Source organism: Balaenoptera ricei, chromosome 16 (genome assembly GCF_028023285.1).
Source record: "Balaenoptera ricei isolate mBalRic1 chromosome 16, mBalRic1.hap2, whole genome shotgun sequence".
Lineage (NCBI taxonomy): Eukaryota > Metazoa > Chordata > Mammalia > Artiodactyla > Balaenopteridae > Balaenoptera > Balaenoptera ricei.
Genome location: NC_082654.1, coordinates 65,375,894 through 65,398,301, shown reverse-complemented (window position 1 = coordinate 65,398,301; position 22,408 = coordinate 65,375,894). Strand labels below are relative to the sequence as shown.

At 45.0% G+C, this 22,408-nt stretch overlaps 1 protein-coding gene and 1 pseudogene across 2 annotated transcripts in view; one reads left to right on the top strand and one right to left on the bottom strand.

Moving 5' to 3' along the window:
- Positions 1-896: 896 nt before the first annotated feature.
- Positions 897-1,628, bottom strand: LOC132350448 (small ubiquitin-related modifier 2-like; annotated as a pseudogene).
- An 8,612-nt stretch (positions 1,629-10,240) lies between these two features.
- Positions 10,241-22,408, top strand: part of STOX1 (storkhead box 1) — a 51,945-nt gene continuing 39,777 nt past the window's right edge. For both annotated transcript variants that reach the window (XM_059899478.1, XM_059899480.1), the window contains exon 1: positions 10,241-10,628. In XM_059899478.1, coding sequence (XP_059755461.1) covers positions 10,319-10,628 — 310 coding nt within the window. In that variant the 5' untranslated portion in view covers positions 10,241-10,318. The remainder of the gene's footprint in view (positions 10,629-22,408) is intronic.

The window sequence follows — 22,408 nt, the reverse complement described above, 5'->3', positions numbered from 1 at the left end:
GACTTCCCTGGTGGTCCAGTGGTTAAGAATCCGCCTTCAATACGGGAGGCGCAGGTTCGACCCCTGGTCGGGGAATGAAGATCCCACATGCTGTGCAGCACAGCCAAAAAAAAAACAAAAAACAAAAAACAAAAAAAAAAAAAAATAAAAAAAAATAAATAAATAAAAATAAAAATGTTAATGTTTTTGTGTCTTATTGGCAAGTATATTTTACAAGCACTCTGCTACCTAGGTGTACCTTATTGTTAGAGGTGATGACTGAGGGTTAGTAATCATTTTTACTGAAGAGCAGAAAAGAAAATCAAACAATTTATTCAAAACATTGATATATATATTTAAAGGTGAAGGTATTTTAAGAGCATATTTATTTCTTCATAGATCACGTTTCATGTAACCCTTCATTTTTCCTTTTGTTCTTTATATCAGATATCCAGTGAATGTTCGCATTTCTCATAAATTGGGTTTTTTTTTTTCATTTTTAACAAGAAGTTTATTTAAACAACAAGGTGCTTGACTTGAAAGGAAAACTATCTAAGATTCATTTCTTTTAGAGTAATTTATCCCTATTTAAAGACGGATTGCCCTACATGTAACAGCTACGTACAAAGAAGTTATAAAATTGTCCTCGGTTTTACAATGATAAATGAAGAACATTAAAATTCTCCAATCGAACAAGGTATGCAAGAATTTTTATGTTGTTCTTTTTGTGTTAAACAGTGAGAGCAAAATAACTTACCGGAATATAAAGATAAGAGCGGATGAGGATGCCACTAATGGAGAAAAGGGGGTATTTTCACAGAGCCAGTATTCTTCCCCATCCCATCTCCATTTGATGTCGATCAAAACATACCATTGGCCATTTAGTTAAAAAAAAAAATGCAGTATGCTTGTGCACATACACCAGTTACTTTATGTACAATAAAGGAATGGGGAACGGGAATATGAAAGAATAGAGAAACTGTACTGTAGTAGTCAGGGTGTGGTGGAACCAAATTGCGGTTTTCTAATTGAGGATGTCTTCTTGGTCTGGAGGAAGAGAATTCTGGAGTAAACTAGCAGGTTTCCTTTTTAGTAGACACCCCCTGTCTGCTGCTGGAACACATCAACTGTATCTTCAGCCTCCATTTCCAACTGTGCAGGTGTGTCTGTTTCATTGATTGGCTGCCCGAGAAATCGGAATCTGATCTGCCTCATTGACAAGCCCTGTCGTTCACAATAGGCTTTCTGAGTTTACTAAGTGGTGTATGCCTCTTAATCTTAAACAGCACCACGGAACCATCCTGCTCCGCCACCTTCAAATTAATATGATCGTTGTTCTCAGTCTTGACTCCTTCCTTGGGCTTTTCCTCGGCCGTGGCGAGCGCCGCAGTCCCTTCAGCTGCCGCTTCACAGGAGAGGAACGAGATCCGCACGGAAGGAGCACGCAGGCAGCACCCGAGCAGCAGAAGAGGGAGGCGGCAACGGTGGAGAAGGAAGAGGGTGCCTCTCATAAGCTGTTTTACGTTCGGTTTGTTCAAAGTGTTCAGTGACCCAAAGGAGGCCCCACACTTTGCATTGCGTCCGTTGGCATGTCTCTTAGTCTCTCTTAAGTTATATTCTCTCCTCCCCTGCTTTGTTTTTCTTGTCATGAAGGCTTTGAGGTTTTGAAAAACATTAGATTGTAAACTACTTGAAATAATGGAAGTGTATCCTTTATCTTTGTATCTTCCTCTTTGTTACCCAAGGCAGTCCCTGGAATTCAGCAGGCTTGGTATTTGTTCTTGTATTATAGGTACTTCTACAAAGCCTCATGTTTTATTCAGATCCTCTGTAGAATGTCGAGGGAACTGCATCTGTTTAGGCCTAAACCAGGGCTGGTTGGTACTGACTTGAACACCTAGTCCTCCTGTCCCACATTTTTGTTCTTTATCATCTTATTCAGGGAACCATTTCCTTGCTTTTGAGCAGCACTGTGGCGGCGTTCTAGAGGACACATAGATGAATAAAATGTAATCCTGGATCCCTGCCTGTGAGAAGCTTAAACAACTGGTAACAGGTAGATTGTCAGAAGGGGGAAAGCAACACTTTGTTTCACAATCCAGGATGATTTCAGTGTGTGAAGGAGATGCCTTACTATCTTTTTTCCCCTCCCCCCATAATAAAGCAGAGAAGAGAGACTTGAACCTAGAAGGTACAGGCCTCACTGGAAACAGAGTTCCTTTGAGATCTGGGCACCTGGAGTAGGGCCAACTCATTTTTGGTCAGATCTGCATGTAAATAGTGAGATATGAGGCCCAGCTTTTTACCCTCTGCTGTAACAAAGCCGGGTAAACCCTGAAACTGGATTTGGCATCTCGTCTCAGGCCTCCATACTTTATTTGTTGGTATCAGGGAAAGACTTAATCTCATTTTGCATGTTTCAAATAATAGGAATTTTGCTGACTTGCTCTGGCTGCAGGGCACTTAGTTGCACACCTTCTTGACAGGCTGCTGCTCCAGCTTTCTTTCTAGAAGTAATATTTTCCAGCTGAGACCTGCCCTCTGACCCTGAGTTTAATGGGGAGGTGGAGTGATGTGTCTGCTCATTTTGGTTAGAAAACTTACTGGCTTTGATGGCCCCAGTGCGGAAGAGCCAGCTGCCTTTACTTCCTTTAGCTCAAAAATTACTGGGGCCACTTTTTAATTGTAGAATATTTGGAAAGTATAGAAAAGCTCAAAGAAAGAAATAAAAATTGCTTGTAATCCCACTATCTAGAAATAACTTTTGTTAACATAATCATAATTATTCCAGTTTTCTTCTCCCCAAACAAAAATGGGATTATGGGGTATTTTATTTTAAATTATTTATTTATTTATTTTAAAAATGTATTTATTTATTTTATTTTTGGCCTCATTGGGTCTTTGTTGCTGCGCACGGGCTTTCTCTAGTTGCGTTGAGCGGGGGCTACTCTTTGTTGCGGTGCACGGGCTTCTCATTGTGGTGGCTTCTCTTGTTGTGGAGCACGGGCTCTAGGCGCACGGCCTTCAGTAGTTGTGGCACACGGGCTCAGTAGTTGTGGCTCATGGGCTCAGTAGTTGTGGCTTGGGGACTCTAGAGCGCAGGCTCAGTTGTTGTGGCTTGTGGGCTCTAGAGCACAGGCTCAGTAGTTGTGGCGCACGGGCTTAGTTGTTTCGTGACATGTGGGATCTTCCCGGACCAGGGCTCAAACCCGTGTCCCCGACACCGGCAGGCGGATTCTTAACCACTGCGCCAACAGGGAAGCCCTAAAGGCTGTTTTAAATGCTTTATGGATATTAATTCCTTTAATGAAGTAGGGAGGGGCAGAGTGATGGGAAGTTTGTACTGGCTCCTTGACCAAACTATATAGTCAGCTGCTTACGAGAACTCTTTTTAAAATTTTATTTATTTGTATTATTTTTATTTATTTATTTATTTTTATTGAGGTATAGTTGATTGACGATATTGTGTTAGTTTCAGGTGTACAGCATAGTGATTCAGTTATATATATATATTCTTTTCCATTATATGTTATTACAAGACATTGAATAAGTTCCCTGTCCTATACAGTAGGTTTTTTGTTTTTTTTTTAAAGGTTAGGAGAAGCAGCTGAGATGACAGCTAACCTGACAGCCCTGCTTCTTTTTATTTATTTATTTATTTATTTATTTTAGGCTGTGTTGGGTCTTCGTTTCTGTGCAAGGGCTTTCTCTAGTTGTGGCAAGCGGGGGCCACTCTTCATCGCGGTGTGCGGGCCTCTCACTGTCGCGGCCCCTCTTGTTGTGGAGCACAGGCTCCAGACGCACAGGCTCAGTAGTTGTGGCTCACGGGCCCAGTTGCTCCGCGGCATGTGGGATCCTCCCGGACCACGGCTCGAACCCGTGTCCCCTGCATTGGCAGGCAGACTCTCAAACTCTGCGCCACCAGGGAAGCCCCTACAGTAGGTTTTTGTTGTTTATTTTCTGAACCCTCTTTTTGACTAGGCCTCCAGATTGGGCCTCATCCTATCTTCTGCCTGCCCTGCCCAAGAATATTGCTAAATCAGTTTAGTGCATATCCTTAAATCTTGATAACTGATCAAGTTCTGCATCCCCCCACCCTTGATGTATAAATCCTTGAGGTGACTTTAGCAAGGACCCTCTTAGGTCAGTTTAGCAAGAATCCCCCTATCCTTGATGTCTCCTATCAGTAATTTTCTATCCACTGACTTCCTCACTCGTCCTTTGGCAAAAATCCCCAGTTTCTTTGCTGTCTTTGCTTTACAGCTATCTTTGCTGTCTAGACTTTGCAATAGTCTTGAACAAAATCTTCCTTACCATTTTAACAAGTGTCAGAATTATTTTTAAAAAATTTTTATTGGAGTACATCTGGTTTGCAATGTTGTGTTAGTTTCTGCTGTACAGAATAATTTTTTTTATCACTTCTCACATCAGAATCATGGGGTTTCTTTTTTTTTTTATATCTTTATTGGAGTATAATTGCTTTACAATGTTGTGCTAGTTTCTGCTGTATAACAAAGTGAATCAGATATACGTATACATATATCCCCATATCTCCTTCCTCTTGCGTCTCCCTCCCGCACCCCCTATCCCACCCCTCTAGGTGGTCACAAAGCACCGAGCTGATCTCCCTGTGCTATGCAGCTGCTTCCCACTAGCTATCTATTTTACATCTGGTAGTGTATATATGTCCATGCCACTCTCTCACTTCGTCCCAGCTTACCCTTCCCCCTCCCCGTGTCCTCAAGTCCATTCTCTACATCTGCGTATTTATTCCTGTCCTGCCCCTAGGTTCATCAGAACCGTTTCTGGTATTCTTAGCCTCTTAGTGTTCCAAGCTAAGGACTTTTTTTCTTCAATGTTTATTTTCTTTTTTGGCCCCTTACCATTGAGAAGATAAAGAAGTGAAATGTTTAAAGGCAAATCAGAATTAGCTTTGGGGATATCTGGCTCTCAGGCTCTGATTTTGCATCTCTTAGGACATCACTGGGCTCAATGATTACTGAAACTGCATTAGGGTTCCTACCGCTGGGAGTGAAGGTGGAGCTGTAGAATCATGAAGCTGGAAGGGATCCTAAGAAATCCTTCAGGTCAGCCAAGTATTTTTACTCCCATTTTACAGATTAAGCTACTGTGGTCCAGAGTCTTGTCTAAGTTAAGCAGCTAGAATAAAGAAGGTAATGTTTTTTTCTTTAAAAAGAAATGGCATTGTGACTTCCCTGGTGGTCCAGTGGTTAAGATTCTGTGCTCCCATTGCAGGTGGCACGGGTTTGATCCCTGGTCAGGGAACTAAGATCTCACATGTCATGCGGCACGGCCAAAAGAAAAATAAAAATAAAGTATGCTGCTGCTGACTTCTTTAAAGAAAAAAAGAAAGAAAGAAAAAAGAAGTGGCATTAAATGTCCTTCCTTTTTAAAGTGGCATTAAATGTCCTTCCTTTTTAAAGTGGCATTAAATGCTCCCACCTCCTTTTCTCTGTCCCTTGAGTCAACACAGTTGCTTAGGAAAGCCTCACATTTCTCTTTGATAAATAGAAACAAAAGTCTCTACAGCTTTTTATTTTTTTCCCCCTGATAAAGGGAAGAAATGTGCTGTAGAAGCAGAAATGGTCATAATAAAGAGAACCCATGTATAAAATGCTTTCTAAATCAGCCTTAAGTGTCAAGGCTTGATTTTCTGAGTTAAGGGGAAAGAACTTCAACCTGATGAATTTTGGTGTGGAAAAAATTTTGAGGTGGTTAATTCTGAGTATAACATGAGTCTATAAACAGACTCCAGAGAAACCACTGAACTTCAGATGCCTGGGTAGGTGAGGCCTGGGTGTGCCTGTTCCTTGAGGCTCTGCCCTGGGCATTGACTGTTGGACACCAAGGTCTTCCTGTGATTCACCCTCAAACCAAAAATGTTTCTGTGAATGGTGACACCAGGCTAGCAAGAAAGCAAGAAAAACAGGGTTATCGTGGATCAAGCACTAGTTAAATTAGATTTGATTCAGGTGGAACAAATCTATGGCCCAGGTACTGGGCTACATGCTGGGTCACAGAGATGAATCAGGCAGAAGGCTGGCCCTTAATGAATCTCAGTTTGCCTGATGAGACAGGTAACTAAATATTACAGCCTTTAACGCACATGTGTTATAAGAGAGTTAATGAGGTGCTCCAAGAACAGATTTAATCTTCCTGGATGTGTCACAGGTTTTACAAGCTGGCCTTTGTAGTATAGCACCTCATGGGAAGGGGAAAGGCCTTCTAGGCAGAGGGAATAGTGTAAGCAAAGATGTGGGAGCATGTTTGGGAAGGTGTGTAATTTTGAGTAGCTGGAGCATAAGATCCTTGGTGTGGATTGGAGGAGGAGGGCAAGGATGGAAATGGAGATGAGGCTGGAAAGACAGGCTGGAGTAAGTGTATGAAGAGCACTGAATGCTCTCCTTAGGACAGACATCAGGCAGATGTGAGCATCAAATGATCCAGTTTATCTTCTCTAACAACTATAGTGTAGCAAGAATGAATTTGTTCCCCTTCAGGTCCAGTTTTCTAAACCAAATAAAATCAAACTCCAAGTTCCATTTGCCAGAGTTGGCCATGTCTTGGCATGTTTTGGGAAGTCCACGCCTCGGAATTGTCAAAAAAAACTTGGGGGTTTACATGATACCCAGAAAATGGGGGCCTGATCTTTTTCCTGGGGTGCTCATTATAGTTACCTTGGTACCTGCTGCCACACAGTACTGATGTCAAGGGCTGCTCCTCCCCTTCCACTGACCACCAAGTTCCAAAGCTGTGTTGGCTCAGAGAGGCTCCTGCAATGGTCCTGACTGCCTTGCCTCAGAGACCCTTTCACTGTGGTTCTCAAGGCTGATGCCTTGGAGTTTACTCTCCACAAGTATCAAGTGTCCCTCCATACGGGGTACTCTTGGGAAAGGCATCTCCCAGTAGTGTCACTCTCTCAATTCAGTCAAAGGTATTAGCTTCCCTTTCCCTGCTCTCTAGGACAAGCCATCTTAATCTTCCTCAGTGGTCTTGAAGCCCAAAGCTCTTTACCGATCCTGTGTCCTTTCCCATGAAAGACCACTGTAGTTTTGAAGTCAACAGCAAATTGGATGAGCTAAATAAGTCTTCACAAAAAGTGATAATGGGAGAAGCAATGCATGTGCCCTTAATGGTGACTTTGGAGACATAGTCTTCTCTAAGGTGGGATTGTCTGGGCAGGAATTTCAGGTCTGATAAGGTGGCCGAGAGAGATCATCTGGAAATAGGAGAGGGGAAAAGTGAAGTCAATTGTTGGCAATCATTTACTCTGGAAGGAATAAATTGGACAGTTGTTATCATATTTCTCAAAATGACCAGAGCTAATCTCTTGATGTTCTGATATACGTTTTTGAGAGCATTTTTTGAACAAGTATTTGCACATGGTAAACACAGTGGAAAATCAGCCTCCCTTTTACCCTGTCCCCTGTTCCTTTCTCTGGAGGTAACCACTGTTATCACCAGCTTCTTATGTACCCTTCCAGAGATCTTCCAGCCACACATGAATATGTGTGCCCTTTTTCCTTTTTCTTTCTTCTCTTTTTCTTTCTTTCTTTCCTTCTTTCTCTTTCTTTCCTTCTTTCTCTTTCTTAGTTTCTTAATTTCTTTTCTTTCTTTTTTTAAAAATCATACTAGACCTATTTAGTTTTCTTTTTTACTTAGAGTATATATATGGGATATTGTCTTGTATCAGTATATAAAGTTTTGTCTTATCCTTAATGACTGCATTGCATGCCATTTGGATTTGTATATAATGTTAGAATTACTTTGTCCTGTCTCAGGCATAGAGTCCACTGGGGGGGGAAAAGCCTTCCATCTTGAGACTTTCTAGTTTTTAGTTTGACTATTCTGTGCCTCTTTAAGTGGAGAATGATAACAAATCCGTCTTCTAAAATGTTTGTGTCTGGTCTGCAGAGACCCCAAAGATGGAAGGCCCTTGAGAAGTTCCAGTTTCTCTAGTTTTGCCATGTAATACAGGCCATTCAGGTTGGAGGCCTACAGTTTTCCTCTTAACTTTTAAGACATGTTCCATTTTGTAGGAGTTTGGAAATACCTGGATGGTAGCTGATCCTTTCGGAAAATAAGTGACTATGTAGTTGATTGTAGTTTAAAAGTTTCCCCCTCACATTCTTTCTCCCTTCTTTTGTTAATTGGACTAGCTTAAATAAAATGATAGGACAAATTTCACACATCTGAACAAAAGTTTCCACAGTTTAAGGCAGCTCTATCTCATAACTTCAGGCCATGAAACCTCATAGCTGGGTCTACCTGCCAGTAGCCTTGCAGCTACAGGCCTTGCTAGTAAGGGCCTGACTTGTCTCTGTTTATTTCCAGTTCAAATTCTTGGGACAGAGACTCAAGCTCAGGACAACTTTTCACAGCAGACCACAGGCCCAATGAGTCAGGGTGATGGTCTCCTGCTTCCCCCTCTAGCCAGCTGTGTGGGCAAGGAGACACTGGGATCTCTGCTTCACCACCAGCAGATTTGTCCTCATGGGCAAGCTGCCTAAACTCTCTTTTGTTTTTCTTGTGGAAGATGGGCCTCAATATTACCCCTTTCAGAGGGTTAATTTTGAGGATAAAATTAGATCACACATGTAAAACTTAGTACAGTTATAGGCACAGAGCAAGCTGAGAGTAAATGGGAATTATCATTATCATTATTATGGAAAAGACACTGTCGTAGATGCTAGAGATACAGAGATAAAAGTCATAATTCCCCAGGTTGGGGAACACAGGAAAGTCATCTTTATCGTGACGGAGAGGGGGAGCTTGGCCCTCCCTGTGTAGGCTATACAGACATAGACATTTAGTTCATTTGGGCTCTCTGCTGTATTTACCCATCCATCCATCCATCCATCTCAGAGTCAGACTTCAGATGTGAGATGGTTGTCTCAGGTTTGCATGCTTATTTGAACTGAAAATTGTGTCAGACTTATTTGTCATAGGGAACCCTGACTTGGTGGTTGTCTGACTCCATTTCTTACTGTGTGACTGGGAAATACTTCTTAATCCAACCTATCTTCAGTTACCTCATCTGTTAAAAAAAAAAAAAAAGATAGAGATACTAATAGAAGCTAACACAGAGTTGTGAAATTAAGGCCCCCAGCATACAGTGTTCAATACATGTTAGCAATGGTTATTAACATCACCTATCATTTACTGTGATAAATGACTCACTAGGGGCAGAGTGCAGATTATCTCGAATTATTGTAGTTGTTATTGATGCCTGGAATCAATCTGGAACGACCCCCATGTCTCATCAAGTCCCTCTACTCCCTCTTATAGTACTGATTGTACTAAGAATGTCCTTCCTCTTCTTTTCCGGAGAAGCCCTCACCCAGTGCAACAATAAGGGTTCCAGCCTTTCTGTCCCTCAGCTTCTGAATTGTACCTCATGCTCCGAGGTGCTGGCTAGAGTCTGCTGTGACAGATCACAAGTCCCTCTCCCTTCACTCCTGGGGATTCTTCTCGGAATCCCCATCCCAACCCAGGCCTGAATCCCAGGGATCTCAGCACTGCGCCTCGCCAGCCATTGGGGGTGGGACCTCTGGATCACTTTCCGTCCCTTACACTTTAACTCTGCTGGATAACCCAAAAGCGAGACCAGACCCCAGAACCTCAGAAGGTCATGAAAAAGGTCCTTAGAATTGAGTCCCAACTCCTGATTTTACAAGACAGTAAACTGAGGGCAGAGAGGGAAAGAAACTTATGCAAACTGATTAGCAGACGGAGACTCAAACCTGGGTCTCCTGCTCCCGACCCGAGCGAGTCTGCCCCTCGTGGCCTCTCTCCCTGGGGGCGATCCCAAGGCCAGGGCGACGGCGGCCATCCTGGTCCTCCCAGCTCTGAGGAACCCTGGCCGTACCGTTCGCGCCGCAGTTGGAGGCGGCTCGGCTCCCCGGGGACTGCGGGGCTACCCTAAGGCTTGGAAAAGCCCCAGCGAGCGCCCATCGGGGGAAGAGGAGCTCCGGACTGCCGGGGAGCAGAGAAGTGAAGGGAGTCGCCCGGGGTGGGAGTTTGGGGACTGGGTGGGCAGAGACCTGGCTGGGGTGTGGAGAATGACCTGGGAACTTAGCGCCTGGAAACCCCTGTTGGGCGCCTGCTGGGGGGGGAAGCGGTGGCCGTCCCAGCCTGCGAGTCCCGCCCCTCCCCCGACCTGGCGCGTACATCGGCCCCGCCCCCTGGAGTCCCGTTCTCCCGGCAGCCGGCGCCGAGCGCAGTAAGCTGATCCCTCCCGCCGGCGGCAGCCACCGGTGCAGCGCGGTTGCCGAGCCCGGCGATGCGTTAGGCTGCGGGCCTTGGCCGCCGAGGCAGCATGGTCCGGCCCGTGCAACTGGCGCCGGGCTCCTTGGCGCTCGTGCTCTGCAGGCTGGAGGCGCAGGAGGCGGCGGGGGGCGCTGAGGAGCCGGGCGGGCGTGCGGTGTTTCGCGCCTTCTGCCGCGCCAACGCACGCTGCTTCTGGAACTCGCGGCTGGCGCGCGCCGCCTCGCGGCTGGCCTTCCAGGGCTGGTTGCGGCGCGGGGTGCTGCTGGTGCACGCGCCTCCAGCCAGCCTGCAGGTGCTGCGCGACGCTTGGTGCCGTCGGGCGCTGCGCCCGCCGCGCGGCTTCCGCATCCGGGCGGTGGGTGAGTGCGGGGCCCAGAGGGGAGGGCGCTCCGCGCGAGCTGCGGGACCGAGCCCAGGCCACCGGGTTGCGTGCGCCCGAGGCTCAACGCTGAGGAGCGGGAGGTGGCGGTGGGGGCCGAGGGGTTGGGAGGACAGACTGAGTGGCTGGAGGAGGGCCGTCCTCCTCAGACTTTCCCTCTTGCTGGCACACAGGAGCTTCGGCCTCTGAGATATGCCTGGGCGCTGCCCTGAGCCGACTCCAGTGTGACTCCATTCCTCAACTCTTGCAGCCAGTGGAGTGCACAGGGTCCTGGTCGAAGGAACTTTCTACTTGCAAAAGTGATGCTCTAGGGAGAGAGGTTTTGGGCCCGGGGAGCCAGAGTTGTGGTCAGGAGACAGGGGCTCTGTCTCGGCTCCACGGGGGGTGCTTAGGAAGAGTGCACCAGGGGCTGGCCAGATTCTACCGATTGTGAACTGGCTTTTTAAAATAATTAATTAATTAATTAATTAATTTTTGGCTGCGTTGGGTCTTCATTGCTGCGTGCAGGCTTTCTCTAGTTGTGGCGAGCGGGGCCTACTCTTCATTGCGGTGCGCGGGCTTCTCATTGCGGTGGCTTCGCGTTGCGGAGCACAGGCTCTAGGCGCGCAGCCTTCAGTAGTTGTGGCTCACGGGCTTAGTTCCTCAGCAGCATGTGGGATCTTCCCAGACCAGACCGAACCCATGTCCCCTGCATTGGCAGGCAGTTCTCAACCACTGCGCCACCCGGGAAGTCCATTTGTTTGTTTGTTTCAAATTACAGACTGGGAGCGGACTACAGGCTGTGGTTTTCATGGCCTTCTGTACTGGATGCTGTGGTGGTCTTGGATCAGGGCCTAGCGGAAGGTTTGGGGTTGTGAACTGCTAGGGAAGAAGTTATAACAAATGGCGCTGTGGACACATCCCATCCCATTACCTAAATAGAGAGAATTCCTCCTTTCCAGTCTTTTCAGAGAGCCCGTTTGTTAGGAGACAGACAGCAGCTTTTTGCTTGTATGAAATAGCTTCTCATTTGAGAACTTAAACCACTGCACCGCCGAGTGGTCTCTGTTACCTACTAAACTCAGGTGGGTGTCAGCTCCTTGTCACAGGCTGGTTCTGTCTGCATTTAGTGGGGTCGTGAGGACCATTTGATGGTGTGCTGTTGACAAGTCACCAGTTGTTCCAGCCCAAAATTTTGACTCCTACCAAGCAACCCCACTCTGTCTCAGTCCATAAATCATCCTAGGAGGAGGAGGAGAAGGAACAGCAAATAGAAAACATTTGTTTTAGTCCCCAGGTGTAAAGCAGCAGGGTCACATGAGGCACTTTGATGCTGTGTATCATCTAGTCAGAGATGATGTCTCCACATCCCAGGCCAGTGAGGTTAATTAAACCTTGGCTTCTCACCTCCATGCATCCAGTTCTGTGTGGTACCTCTGCCCCCGACCCCCACTTTTCTTCCGTTAAGCGCAAAAAAGAGCTCAGCTGCAAAGCCACATACACACATTTCATTTCCTTTTATTTGCAGGAGTGAGTGAAGAAAGTAGGTTTCTGGCGTTGACAGCAGTGAGCCAAGTAGCCAAGCCAAAATTCTTAAAGGGGAAGGGGTCTTTCAGACAGACTGGATGAAAAACTCTTTTCAGTTCTGTGTCCTCGGGTTTTTCTGGTTTGAATTAGTGGTTGCATTCTCTGGTTCCCCCACCCCCTTTCAAAGGGTGAGCATAGAGTACATTGCAGAGAGGGAGTGGATGGAGTTGGGGTCTGGATCTGAGGGTGAAATAGAGAGGGGCTGTGCTAAGCCAGAGGCAGCCGTGATGCCGCTACCTGGGGTCCAGCCAGCAGTGGTGAATGCTGGTTCCTGGGTTGGCCCTGTGTTCTGCCATCTGAAAGATGCAGTGGACAAAGTGAACGTATTAACAAGTACTCTGATTCTCCACCCACTAGGTAGTGCTGCCTCATTGCACAATTCAGGATGTGATGAACACTGTGGTCTGTGGAGTGTGCAATACAGTGGTCTTTACACTGGGTCATCTCCCCTGATGTGGGGCTCTTGGCAGGAATGATTTTGAGGTTTTTAACAGAGTCCTGATAGGAATTTGGACACTGAGCTGTAATTTGTACAAAACCAACCATTAGGACATTTTGAGGAGCAAAACGGGGAAAGATCTTATTTGATGCTCGTCAGTGGATGCACATGGGGAGGGAGGTTTGTTTTGAATAGAGTTGCTAATTACTACTCTAACTTGGGGGGTCCTTGGGTCAGATCAAAGGAGAGGAGGCATCAATGCAGCTCTTGGGCCATCTTAAGAGTCCCAGAAGGTGGTGAAGGCAGGAGGAGCTGACTTCTCCCAAAGAAACTGGAAGTTTAAGTCTGCTTGCTTTCCCAAATCTGGCATCACTGGCTTCCAGAGGCTAAAATGGGTTTCCAGGAAGGCAAGGAAGAGCAGCTGAGAACTATTGCAGGTTCTCATTCCACTCTTGCTGTTACTTTGTGGGAAAGAGCGAAATTCTAGAAAAAGACAAAAGAATCAATTTGGTCAGATCAATTTGGTCTCTTTGCTATAGATTTTTTTGTTGTTTTGTTTTTTAAGACTCACATACTCCTACATAAGAGCATTTGGGTGTAGGGAATGTTGCTTATCAGCTCAGAGAGAATGCAGGGAGGGGAGGTGGGGTGGTCATCAGCTTTATAAACCCACTGTGCTCCACGGGTCCTTCTCCTGGGCTTCTGGACCTGGGGCTCATGGAGGCCTCATAAGATATGAGGAAGGAGCGCCATGACCAAGCAGACAGGAGCATCCTGAGCCCCAGGGACAGACCTGAATTTAAGGTCTGCAGGACTTTATGTTTTCTCCATGTTTTGTGCCTCTTCTTTCCATCTTCACTTTCCCTACCTCAACTTTACTCTGATGAGAAAAATAGTTTCCAGGCTGACAGCATTCCCCTAAAAAGGGGACAAAGGATCTTTAGCAGGATAACCAGGAGCTAACTCTTCTTTTGTGCTCTAGTCCTCAAGTGTTTTCTGTTTCTCTTTTTTTTTTTTTAAATTAGCAAATGACCTTAACAAATGAAAGGGTTGAGCTCTGGAAGCTGGAGGGAGTCCTCTGCTTCCCACGCTGAGCCACTGCAGGTGGTACAGGTGGGGGACACCTGTGTTTGTTTGGGTGAATCAGCTCTTGCTAGAGGACCACACCCACTGGGGAGTTGAAAGGTTAACGATGGCCTCCTGGGGTAAGGGAGGGATGGCTACTTGGCCAAAGTAGTTTGTTCCTCAAAATTTATAGCTGAGGTATCCCTACTCTTTTAGATGAAAGGCCCTGTGTGGCCTTTCATCTTTTTTCATTGAAAGAAAATAAAAATAAAAATGCCTGTGGGGAGTTCCCTGGTGGCCTAGTGGTTAGGATTCTGGGCTTTCACTGCCGTGGCCTGGGTTCAGTCCCGGGTCGAGGAACGGAGATCCTGCAAGCCATACAGCAGGGCCAAAAAAAAAAAAAGAAAAAAGCCTGTGGCTTTTTCAAAATACTTGCTTCATGAATGTATTCATATGCTAGGTACTGTTCTAGTTTTTTTCTATGTTTTAATGTATCTTTCAATTAGAGTTGCATGTGTTCTCGGAGAAAACGGAGTCAGCCTGTTTATTTCATATTCAGTTCAAGAGGGGATAGTTGAGGGGCTTCCCTCGCCATCCAGTGGTTAAGAGTCCGTGCTCTCACTGCATGGGGCACGGGTTTGATCCCTGGTCAGGGAACTAAGATCCCACATGCCACACGGTGCTGCAAAAACAAAAACAAAAACAAAAACAAGTGCCCAGGAAGAGTAGAGGCCAATCACTCTTTTATACTAGGTATATATTTCAGAATCTATTCTGGGATCTTGTTTGGGAGAAGAACAGCCCAAGGGTACCTGGTGCCTGATGGTACAAGAGTTGGGCAAAGGACTTATCCTTATCTGATTTGCGGAGTGTCCAGGGGGAGTGTGTAGAGATGCTGAGGAGAGGGAATGGTCCAACTCCTATTCTTCCTTGTTTCTGAAGTCCTATCATGAATTGGCAGTAGAGCATTCTGTTGGGTTTAGTAGCTAATGGAATTTTTAAAGTGAAATTTGCGTTTAGTGAAATGCACAAATCATAAGTGTAGCATTTTATGCATTTTTCAAGTAATATACATGAGTGTAGCCCAAGTTTCCAGCAGGATTTAGAACATTACCATTACCCTAGAAAGTTCCCTCTTGCCCCTTCCCAGTCAGCTCTTCCCCCACCCTCAGAAGTAACCACTATTCTGATTTTTTAAACCATAAATTAATTTTGCTTGTTCAAGAGCTTCAAGTAAATGGAATCATATACTATGTACTCTTTTGTGTGAGGATTCTTTCACTCAGCTTCATGTTTCTGAGATTCATCTCTGTTGCGTTACTAATTTGTTCCTTTTTATTGCTGAGTAGAATTCCATTCTATTAATATACCACCGTTTATTCATTTACCCTTAGATGAACTCCTGGGATGTTTCCAGTATGGCTGTTATGAAAAAGCTTTTATGAATATTTGTGTACACATTTTTTAAGCTTTTATTTCTTTTGGGTCCTTACTTAGGAGAAGAATTGCTGACTCATTGAGTAGGTTATGTTTAGTTTTATGACACCTCTTTCCAAAGTGGTTGTACCATTTTACACTCCTACCCATGAAATGAGACATTTTGGTTGCTCCACATCTTTGTCAACACTTGATGTTGTCAGTCTTTCTAATTTTGGCTATTCTGGGGGTTTATAGTGGTATCTTATAGTTTTAATTTGCACGCCCCAAAGATTTTCTCCTGTGTTTTCTTCTAGAAGTTTTATAGTTTTATGGTTTTACATTTAGGTCTATGATCCATTCGAGTTATTTGTGTGAATGGTATCAATTGTAGTTTGAAGTTTTTGGGGTTTTTTTTGTCATATGGGTGTCCAATTGTTCGTGACAGTTTGTTGAAAAGACTAGCTTTTCCCATTGAATTCCCTTTGTAATTTTGTTGAAAATCAATTTACTGTATATGTGAGGGTCTATTTCCATTCATCTTGAGTCTATCCTTTCACCCAATACTGTACTTACTGTACTTTTTAGTAAGACTTGAAATCAGATATTGTGAGTCCTCCAACTTTGTTCTTCCTCAAAATTGTTTTGGCTACTCTAGGTTCTTTGTTTTTCCACATAAATTTTGGAATCAGCTTGTCAATTTCTAAAAAAAAAAAAAATACAGCTGAGATTTTAATTGGGATTGTATTGAAACAATAGGTCAATTTGAAGTTAGATGAGAAATTCATCCTGGTTTTCCCCAAACTGCCCTGGTTTTAGAAATGATATTCTTGCATCTTGGGAACCCCCTCAATCCCAGGCAGACTGGGATGATTGGTCACCCTTATTTGGGGAGAATTGACATCTTAACAATTCATGAACATGGTATAACTCTGCTTGAGTGTTCTTAATTTCTCTTGGCAATGGTTTGTACTTCTAAGTGTACAGGTCTTGAATATATATTTTATTTATTTATTTATTTATTTATTTATTTATTTATTTATTTATTTATTTATTTATGGCTGCATTGGGTCTCCTTTGCTGCGTGCGGGCTTTCTCTAGTTGCGGCGAGCAGGGGCTACTCTTCATTGTGGTGCACAGTCTTCTCATTGCAGTGGCTTCTCTTGTTGCGGAGCACGGGCTCTAGGCACATGGGCTTCAGTAGTTGTGGCACGTGGGCTCAGTAGTTGTGGCACACGGACTTAGTTGCTCCATGGCATGTGGGATCTTCCCGGACCAGGGCTCGAACCCATGTCCCCTGCACTGGCAGGAGGATTCTTAACCACTGCGCCACCAGAGAAGTCCCTTGAATATATTTTAAAATTTATGTTCCTAAGAATGTTTTTGGATGCTATTATATATAGAATTACTTTAAAATAAACTTTTTATTTTGGAATTATTCTATTCTATTCTATTCTATTCTATTCTATGCCACAAGGCATGTGGGATCTTAGTTTCCTGACCAGGGATCCAACCTGTGCCCCCTGCGTTGGGAGCGCAGAGTCTTAGCCACTGGACCGCGAGGGAAGTCCCTGGAATAATTTTATATTTACAGAAAAATTGCAAAGATAGTACAGAGTTTTATATTCATCACCCAGTTTCCCATAATGTTTTTTACCTTACCTTTTAATTCACATATAAAATTAACCATTTTAAGGTATACAATTCATTGGGTTTTAGTATATTCAGAATGTTGTGCATTCATCCCCATTATCTAATTCCAGAACATTTTCATTACCCCCAAAAGAAACACTGTACCCACTAGCAATTTCTCCCCATTCTCCCCTCCCCTGAGCCCCTGCCAACCACGAATCTACCTTCTGTCTTTATGAGTTTGCCTATTCTGGACATTTCATGTAAATGGAGTCACATGCATGTAAATGTGGTCTTTTGTATCTGGTATATTTCACTTAGCATAATGTTTTCAAGGTTCATTTATATTGTATCATATGTACTTCATGCATTTTTATGGCTGAATAATATTCCATTGTATGGATATAGCACGTTTTGCTTATCTGTTCATCAGTGGATGGTTATTTGGGTTGGTTCCACTTTTTGGCCACTATGAATAATGCTGCTATGAACATATGCTGCAAGTCTGTGTGTGGACATATATTTTTATTCTTGGGTAGATCCCATTTGGTTTTTTTTTTTTTTTTTTGTTATTTTTTTAATAATTTGTTTCTCTGATGAGATTTCTAATTTGTTCATTACAAGTATGTTTTCTTTTTAAAATCTTTCAGCATAGTTATACCAGCTTCTACAAAAATCCTTGTCATTCTAACATCTCAGTCGTCTCAGGGTCAGTCCCATTGGTTGCCTTTTCTTTTGAATGGGTCGCATTTTCCTGTTTCTGTGTTGCTTAGTACTGTGGATTGTATCTCTGACATTATGAGTGATGTGTTGTAGAGACTCTGGATTGTTATGTTCCTCTGTAGAGTTTGATTTTTTTCTTTATCAGGCAGTTAATGTGGCTGGGCTCAAATCTCTGAACTCTATTTCCCCTGTAGTAGATGGCAGCTAAAATCTCTTAAAGTAGGCTGATTGTGCCCTCTGCATGCATAGTTCATAGTTCAGCCATAGAGTCAGACTGAGTTTATATGCAGACTTTGGGGTTCCACCTCCTTGGCTCAGTCCTTCCCAGCATCACTTTCTTGCTGTTGTAGCTGCTCCAAAGTGGCCTTAGATTCTTTAAGCCAGTAAGACTGGCTTTTGGGTTTCTACCAAAGTTTTAGCCTCCTGGCCTGGCTCCTAATGGAGCCTGCCTTTAAGTGAAGAGCTATAAAAAGAAATGGGAAACTTATCCATTGCCATTTCCTTCCAAGAGGACCACCCCTCCAGTTTCTACCTGATTTTGTTTGCTTTTCAGTACCTTCAGATAAAAGCTTTTATATTTTGTCCAAAGGTTATGGTTGTTATTTTCAAGAGGGTTGGTCTAGTAACATCTTGTCCACTGTTATTAGAAACAAAACCTTATTAATGAATATTTTTAGGTCCTGTCTTTTCCTCTTTTAAAATGTCATGACCATGGGACTTCCCTGTTGGTGCAGTGGTTAAGAATCTGCCTGCCAATGCAGGGGACACGGGTTCAATCCCTGGTCCGGGAAGATCCCACATGCTGCGGAGCAGCTAAGCCCACGCACCACCACTACTGAGCCTGTGCTCTAGAGCCCGCGAGCCACAACTGCTGAGCCCGCATGCCACAACTACTGAAGCCCGTGCGCCTAGAGCCCGTGCTCCGCAACAAGAGAAGCCACCGCAATGAGAAGCCCACGCACCATAACGAAGAGTAGCCCCTGCTCGCTGCAACTAGAGAAAGTTTGTGCACAGCAGTGAAGACCCAATGCAGCCAAAAATAAATAATAAACAATAATTAAAAAAAAAATGTCATGACCATAAAGAAACTAATGGTCATGACAAGATCATTTAGCCAGTCACTAAAACAAATGCCTCCATCTGTTCCTTCTCCCAGACAGACCTTGGTATTTTTCCAAGTCTTTTCTAGCTTGATTATCCCTTTTCTCCTGTTTGGTGGTAAGTGGAATAACTCTGCCCATTTTGCAGACAGGAAATGGAATCAAAGCTGTGACGTGGGTGGTGTTGCTTGGGTTTCTTGTCTTCCTCTCTGTTCACCACCAGTTCTCCCAGGGTTCCTGTGGAAGCTCTGATATTTTTCACCAGCCAGAGCCACAGCACTCACTCTCCCCCTGAGGCTGTCAGATTCCCACCAGGCCTTTGGTCTACTCCAAGGTCTGGGAAATGGCAGAAACAGCTGCTCTGACCATGCCCCTGCTCTCACCTCCCTCCTTCCTACCCAGGATCTTTCCAGCCATGTTTTTCTGGCTTTGTTCTGCCAGATGTTGCCTTTTACCTTATTCTGCACAGGGGCAGCTGAAGGATTCAGTCTAAAATAGCCAAAGGGCTCACAACAGGGTGTCTTGCAGGCATATTCTTGTTATCAAGCTGGATGATCTGTATGTAGCATCTGGGTAGTTAATGAGTGTCGTTGGCTTCATGTTTTGATTTGGCAGCTGGTGCATGAGAGACGACACCTCTAGTTTCTGCCATGTAGCGTCGAGGTCCAGTGGGATGAAAAGCGCCATCAACCTGAAAATCAGCTTGGAGTCCTCTTCCCTCTCCCTCATCCCCAGCCAGTAGGTCACCAAGTTCTACGAGGCTTAACTCCTCAGTTTTCCTGTTTCTCTCAAACCCACCCCTTTCTCTCCATTTCCACTGCTAGGCCTTTGTCCAACCAAGATCTCACCATTTCCTACCTGAATTATGGCTCCAGCTTCCTCCCTCTGTGTGGTGCCACTTCCTGTCTTGCCCTGTATACTCCAGTTCATTCGCCATCCTACAGGCAGACAGACTCACAGCATCTAAAATGCAGATCTGATTCTGCTCTTCATCTGCTCGAATCCCTTCTGCTTCTCCCCTTATCTTCTCAGGAAAAGTCCAGAGCCCTTTAACATGCACTGCAGGGCTCTCTAATCCAAGTCCAGCTTGAGCTTCCCCTTTATCCCCACCTTCTGAGACTTGCCTGTCTTCCTATATCAGTTAGGGATCAATGAGAGAAACAGAACCGGTGTGAGATATATATTGAGAGATTTATTACAAGGAATTGGCTTTGCATGATTGTGAGGGCTGGCAAGGCAAGTCCCAAATCTGTAGGTCTGGCCGTCAGGAGGGGCAGGCTGGGACTCACAGGCACAAGCCAAGGCTGCTGGGCATACGTGGAGTTTCTTCTTTTGGGGAGCCTCAGTTCTGCTCTTAAGCCCTTCCAACTGATGGAAGCGTAGATTAAATCTCTCCTATTTAAGTTAATTGATTATAGCCTTTAATCACATCTATAAAATAGCTTTACAGCAAAACCTGGGTTAGCATTTGATTGAATAACGGGAGCTGTAGCTTAGCCAGGCTGACATGTAAGACTGACCATCACACTTCCCTTCAGCCAGACCTGGGTGCTGTGTTCTGAACAAACTGGGCTCTCACAGAGGCTGTCTTTGCATGCTGTTCCCTCTACTGGGTGCCTGAGATGGGTGCTCTTCGGTTTCTCCCATGTCTGCCATGAGTGGAGTCTCCAGCACTGGGTATATTTACATGTCTGTTGCTCTCCAAGGGAAAGCAAACTATTGAGTCATCCTTGAGTTTCAGACACTTGCATTCTTACCTCTGCTGCTGGCTGAGGGATGAATGTCCCAGAAAGTTTGGTGGTCAGCTCCAGACTGTTTGTTTTAAAACATGGTCATCTTCCTTCTTTCATTGTACCATGCATTGAGCCTCTTAAATAACCCTGTGGATCTCACATGAATTACTACTGAAGAACACCAGCACAAAATTATCTTCAATTGCAGACAGCAAAATTGAGACTTGAAGAGTCACTGAAAGCTGTGGTTTAAAGTTTCCTGATCACCCAAAGCCACTTTGCTTAGTAGAGAAAACTCAGGTTCAAATTCCTGCCCTGCCACTTACTAGCTCTGTGACCTTGAGCTAAATACTTACCCCTCTCAGCTCTGTTGTCTTCATGGGTACAAATGAGGATCTAATAGCTGCTTTGCAGGTTATTTTGAAGATAAGGTACCTGAGGCATTCAGCCTGTGCCTTGTCCAGAGTCAAAGTCAGGAAAGCAACAAACACATGGGAATCTTTAGCACGGTAAGAAAATGTGTGTCTGGATTCTCATTCTCTCGATAGCCTATCTCCGCTGGGACCTGTGCTGATTATTGCTGGTCTGGCACATGTTTATGGTCAAGATCTCTGTCTGTCCTTTTGTCGTGTGCTTCCTGTCCTTTGTAAGACCCTTGGTGCCGGTCAGGTCCACAGCCCTTTGAGCCTTACCTCAGATCCAAAGGGTGCCTGGTGCTGTAGAGAGAGCCCTGAACTGGGATTCCGATGCCTGAGTTTGGAACTAACCCTACTGCTAAGTTGCAGGGAGCCTTCAGGTCAGTCACCTCATTTCTCTGGGCCGCTGGGTCTTCAGCAGTCCACTGCTCAGTTTGGCTTTGTTGACTGGCTCAGGTTTCCCAACCCCTGGCTTGGCACTAACCTGTGGCTAGATCAGCCTGCCAGTCACCTGTGTCAGGAGGCCCAGGGAAGAACAGACAAAAGCTCACATTGAAGTTGCTTAAGATATTTTCCACCATCAGGGAAGTTGCACCTTCCCCTTATTCCTTCCCAGACATCCTGATTCTTTAATAGCATCCCGCTTTGCGAAGCGTCTGAAGTCGCGAGGCTGTTGGAGCACTCCATGCTGGGCCTCCGTGCTCGCACAGTCATTTGTTAGGTATGCGTTGAGCCTTTACTGTGTGCCTGGCCCTGTGCACACACGATTCAGAGGGACAAAAGGCTCATGCCCTGACCTCAAGGAGCTCATAGACTAGGGGTCAGATGGACAAGTAAGTGATACAGAATCGTATGGAGCAATAGAAGGACAGCTGACCAAGAGTCCCATGCATGTGTGCACGCGTGCATGTGTTTCCAGGAGAAAGTGATGCCTGAACTAAGATGGAAAGAATAAGTAGATGTTAGCTTGATGAGAAGCACATTTTAAGAAGAGGTGGGGAGAGGGCGTTTGTCCCTGGGCATGGCCCACATGAGGAACCACAAGCAGCCGAGCACAGCCAGAGCATGGAATGGGAGGTAGGCAGTGACATGAAGGGCCTGGAGAGGGGCTGGCCTGTGACAGGCCTTGACTGCTATACTGAGGAATAGGAATGTGGATTTAAGCCTGAGGCCACTGAAGAGTATCAAGCAGTAGAGTACATGTATGTGTGTGTGATTACTTTCATAATCCTATTTAAAATGATACAGTGTAGATGTTTCCCAGCCTTATGTGTGTATTATCTTCCATAGAGACTGTTGCCTGCACTGGCGGTGCCTTTGACGGGGTTACATAACCCCTGTGGTCCACTGCAGTTTATGCCATTGGTGCTCATTAAGTGGTTACTCTGTCATCTGAGTAAGGCCGTAGAAAGAGCCCAGAGGCCATGCAGGACACCCAAGATCTAACCCTCTGTCACTAATCTGATGAATAACCAGCTTCTCATCCAGTCCTCTTGGGGCCTCGGTTGCCTTGTCTGTTGGCAAGCCTTCTACCTTCCTGTTCTACTTCACAGCATTGGCATCAGGCTCAAATGAGATACTATTGTGAAAATACTTTGTAAAGTACAAAGTACAAGCACCAAGCTATGTTTCCATTTATTTCTTATCTTTCATCAATGTTTTCAGTGTAC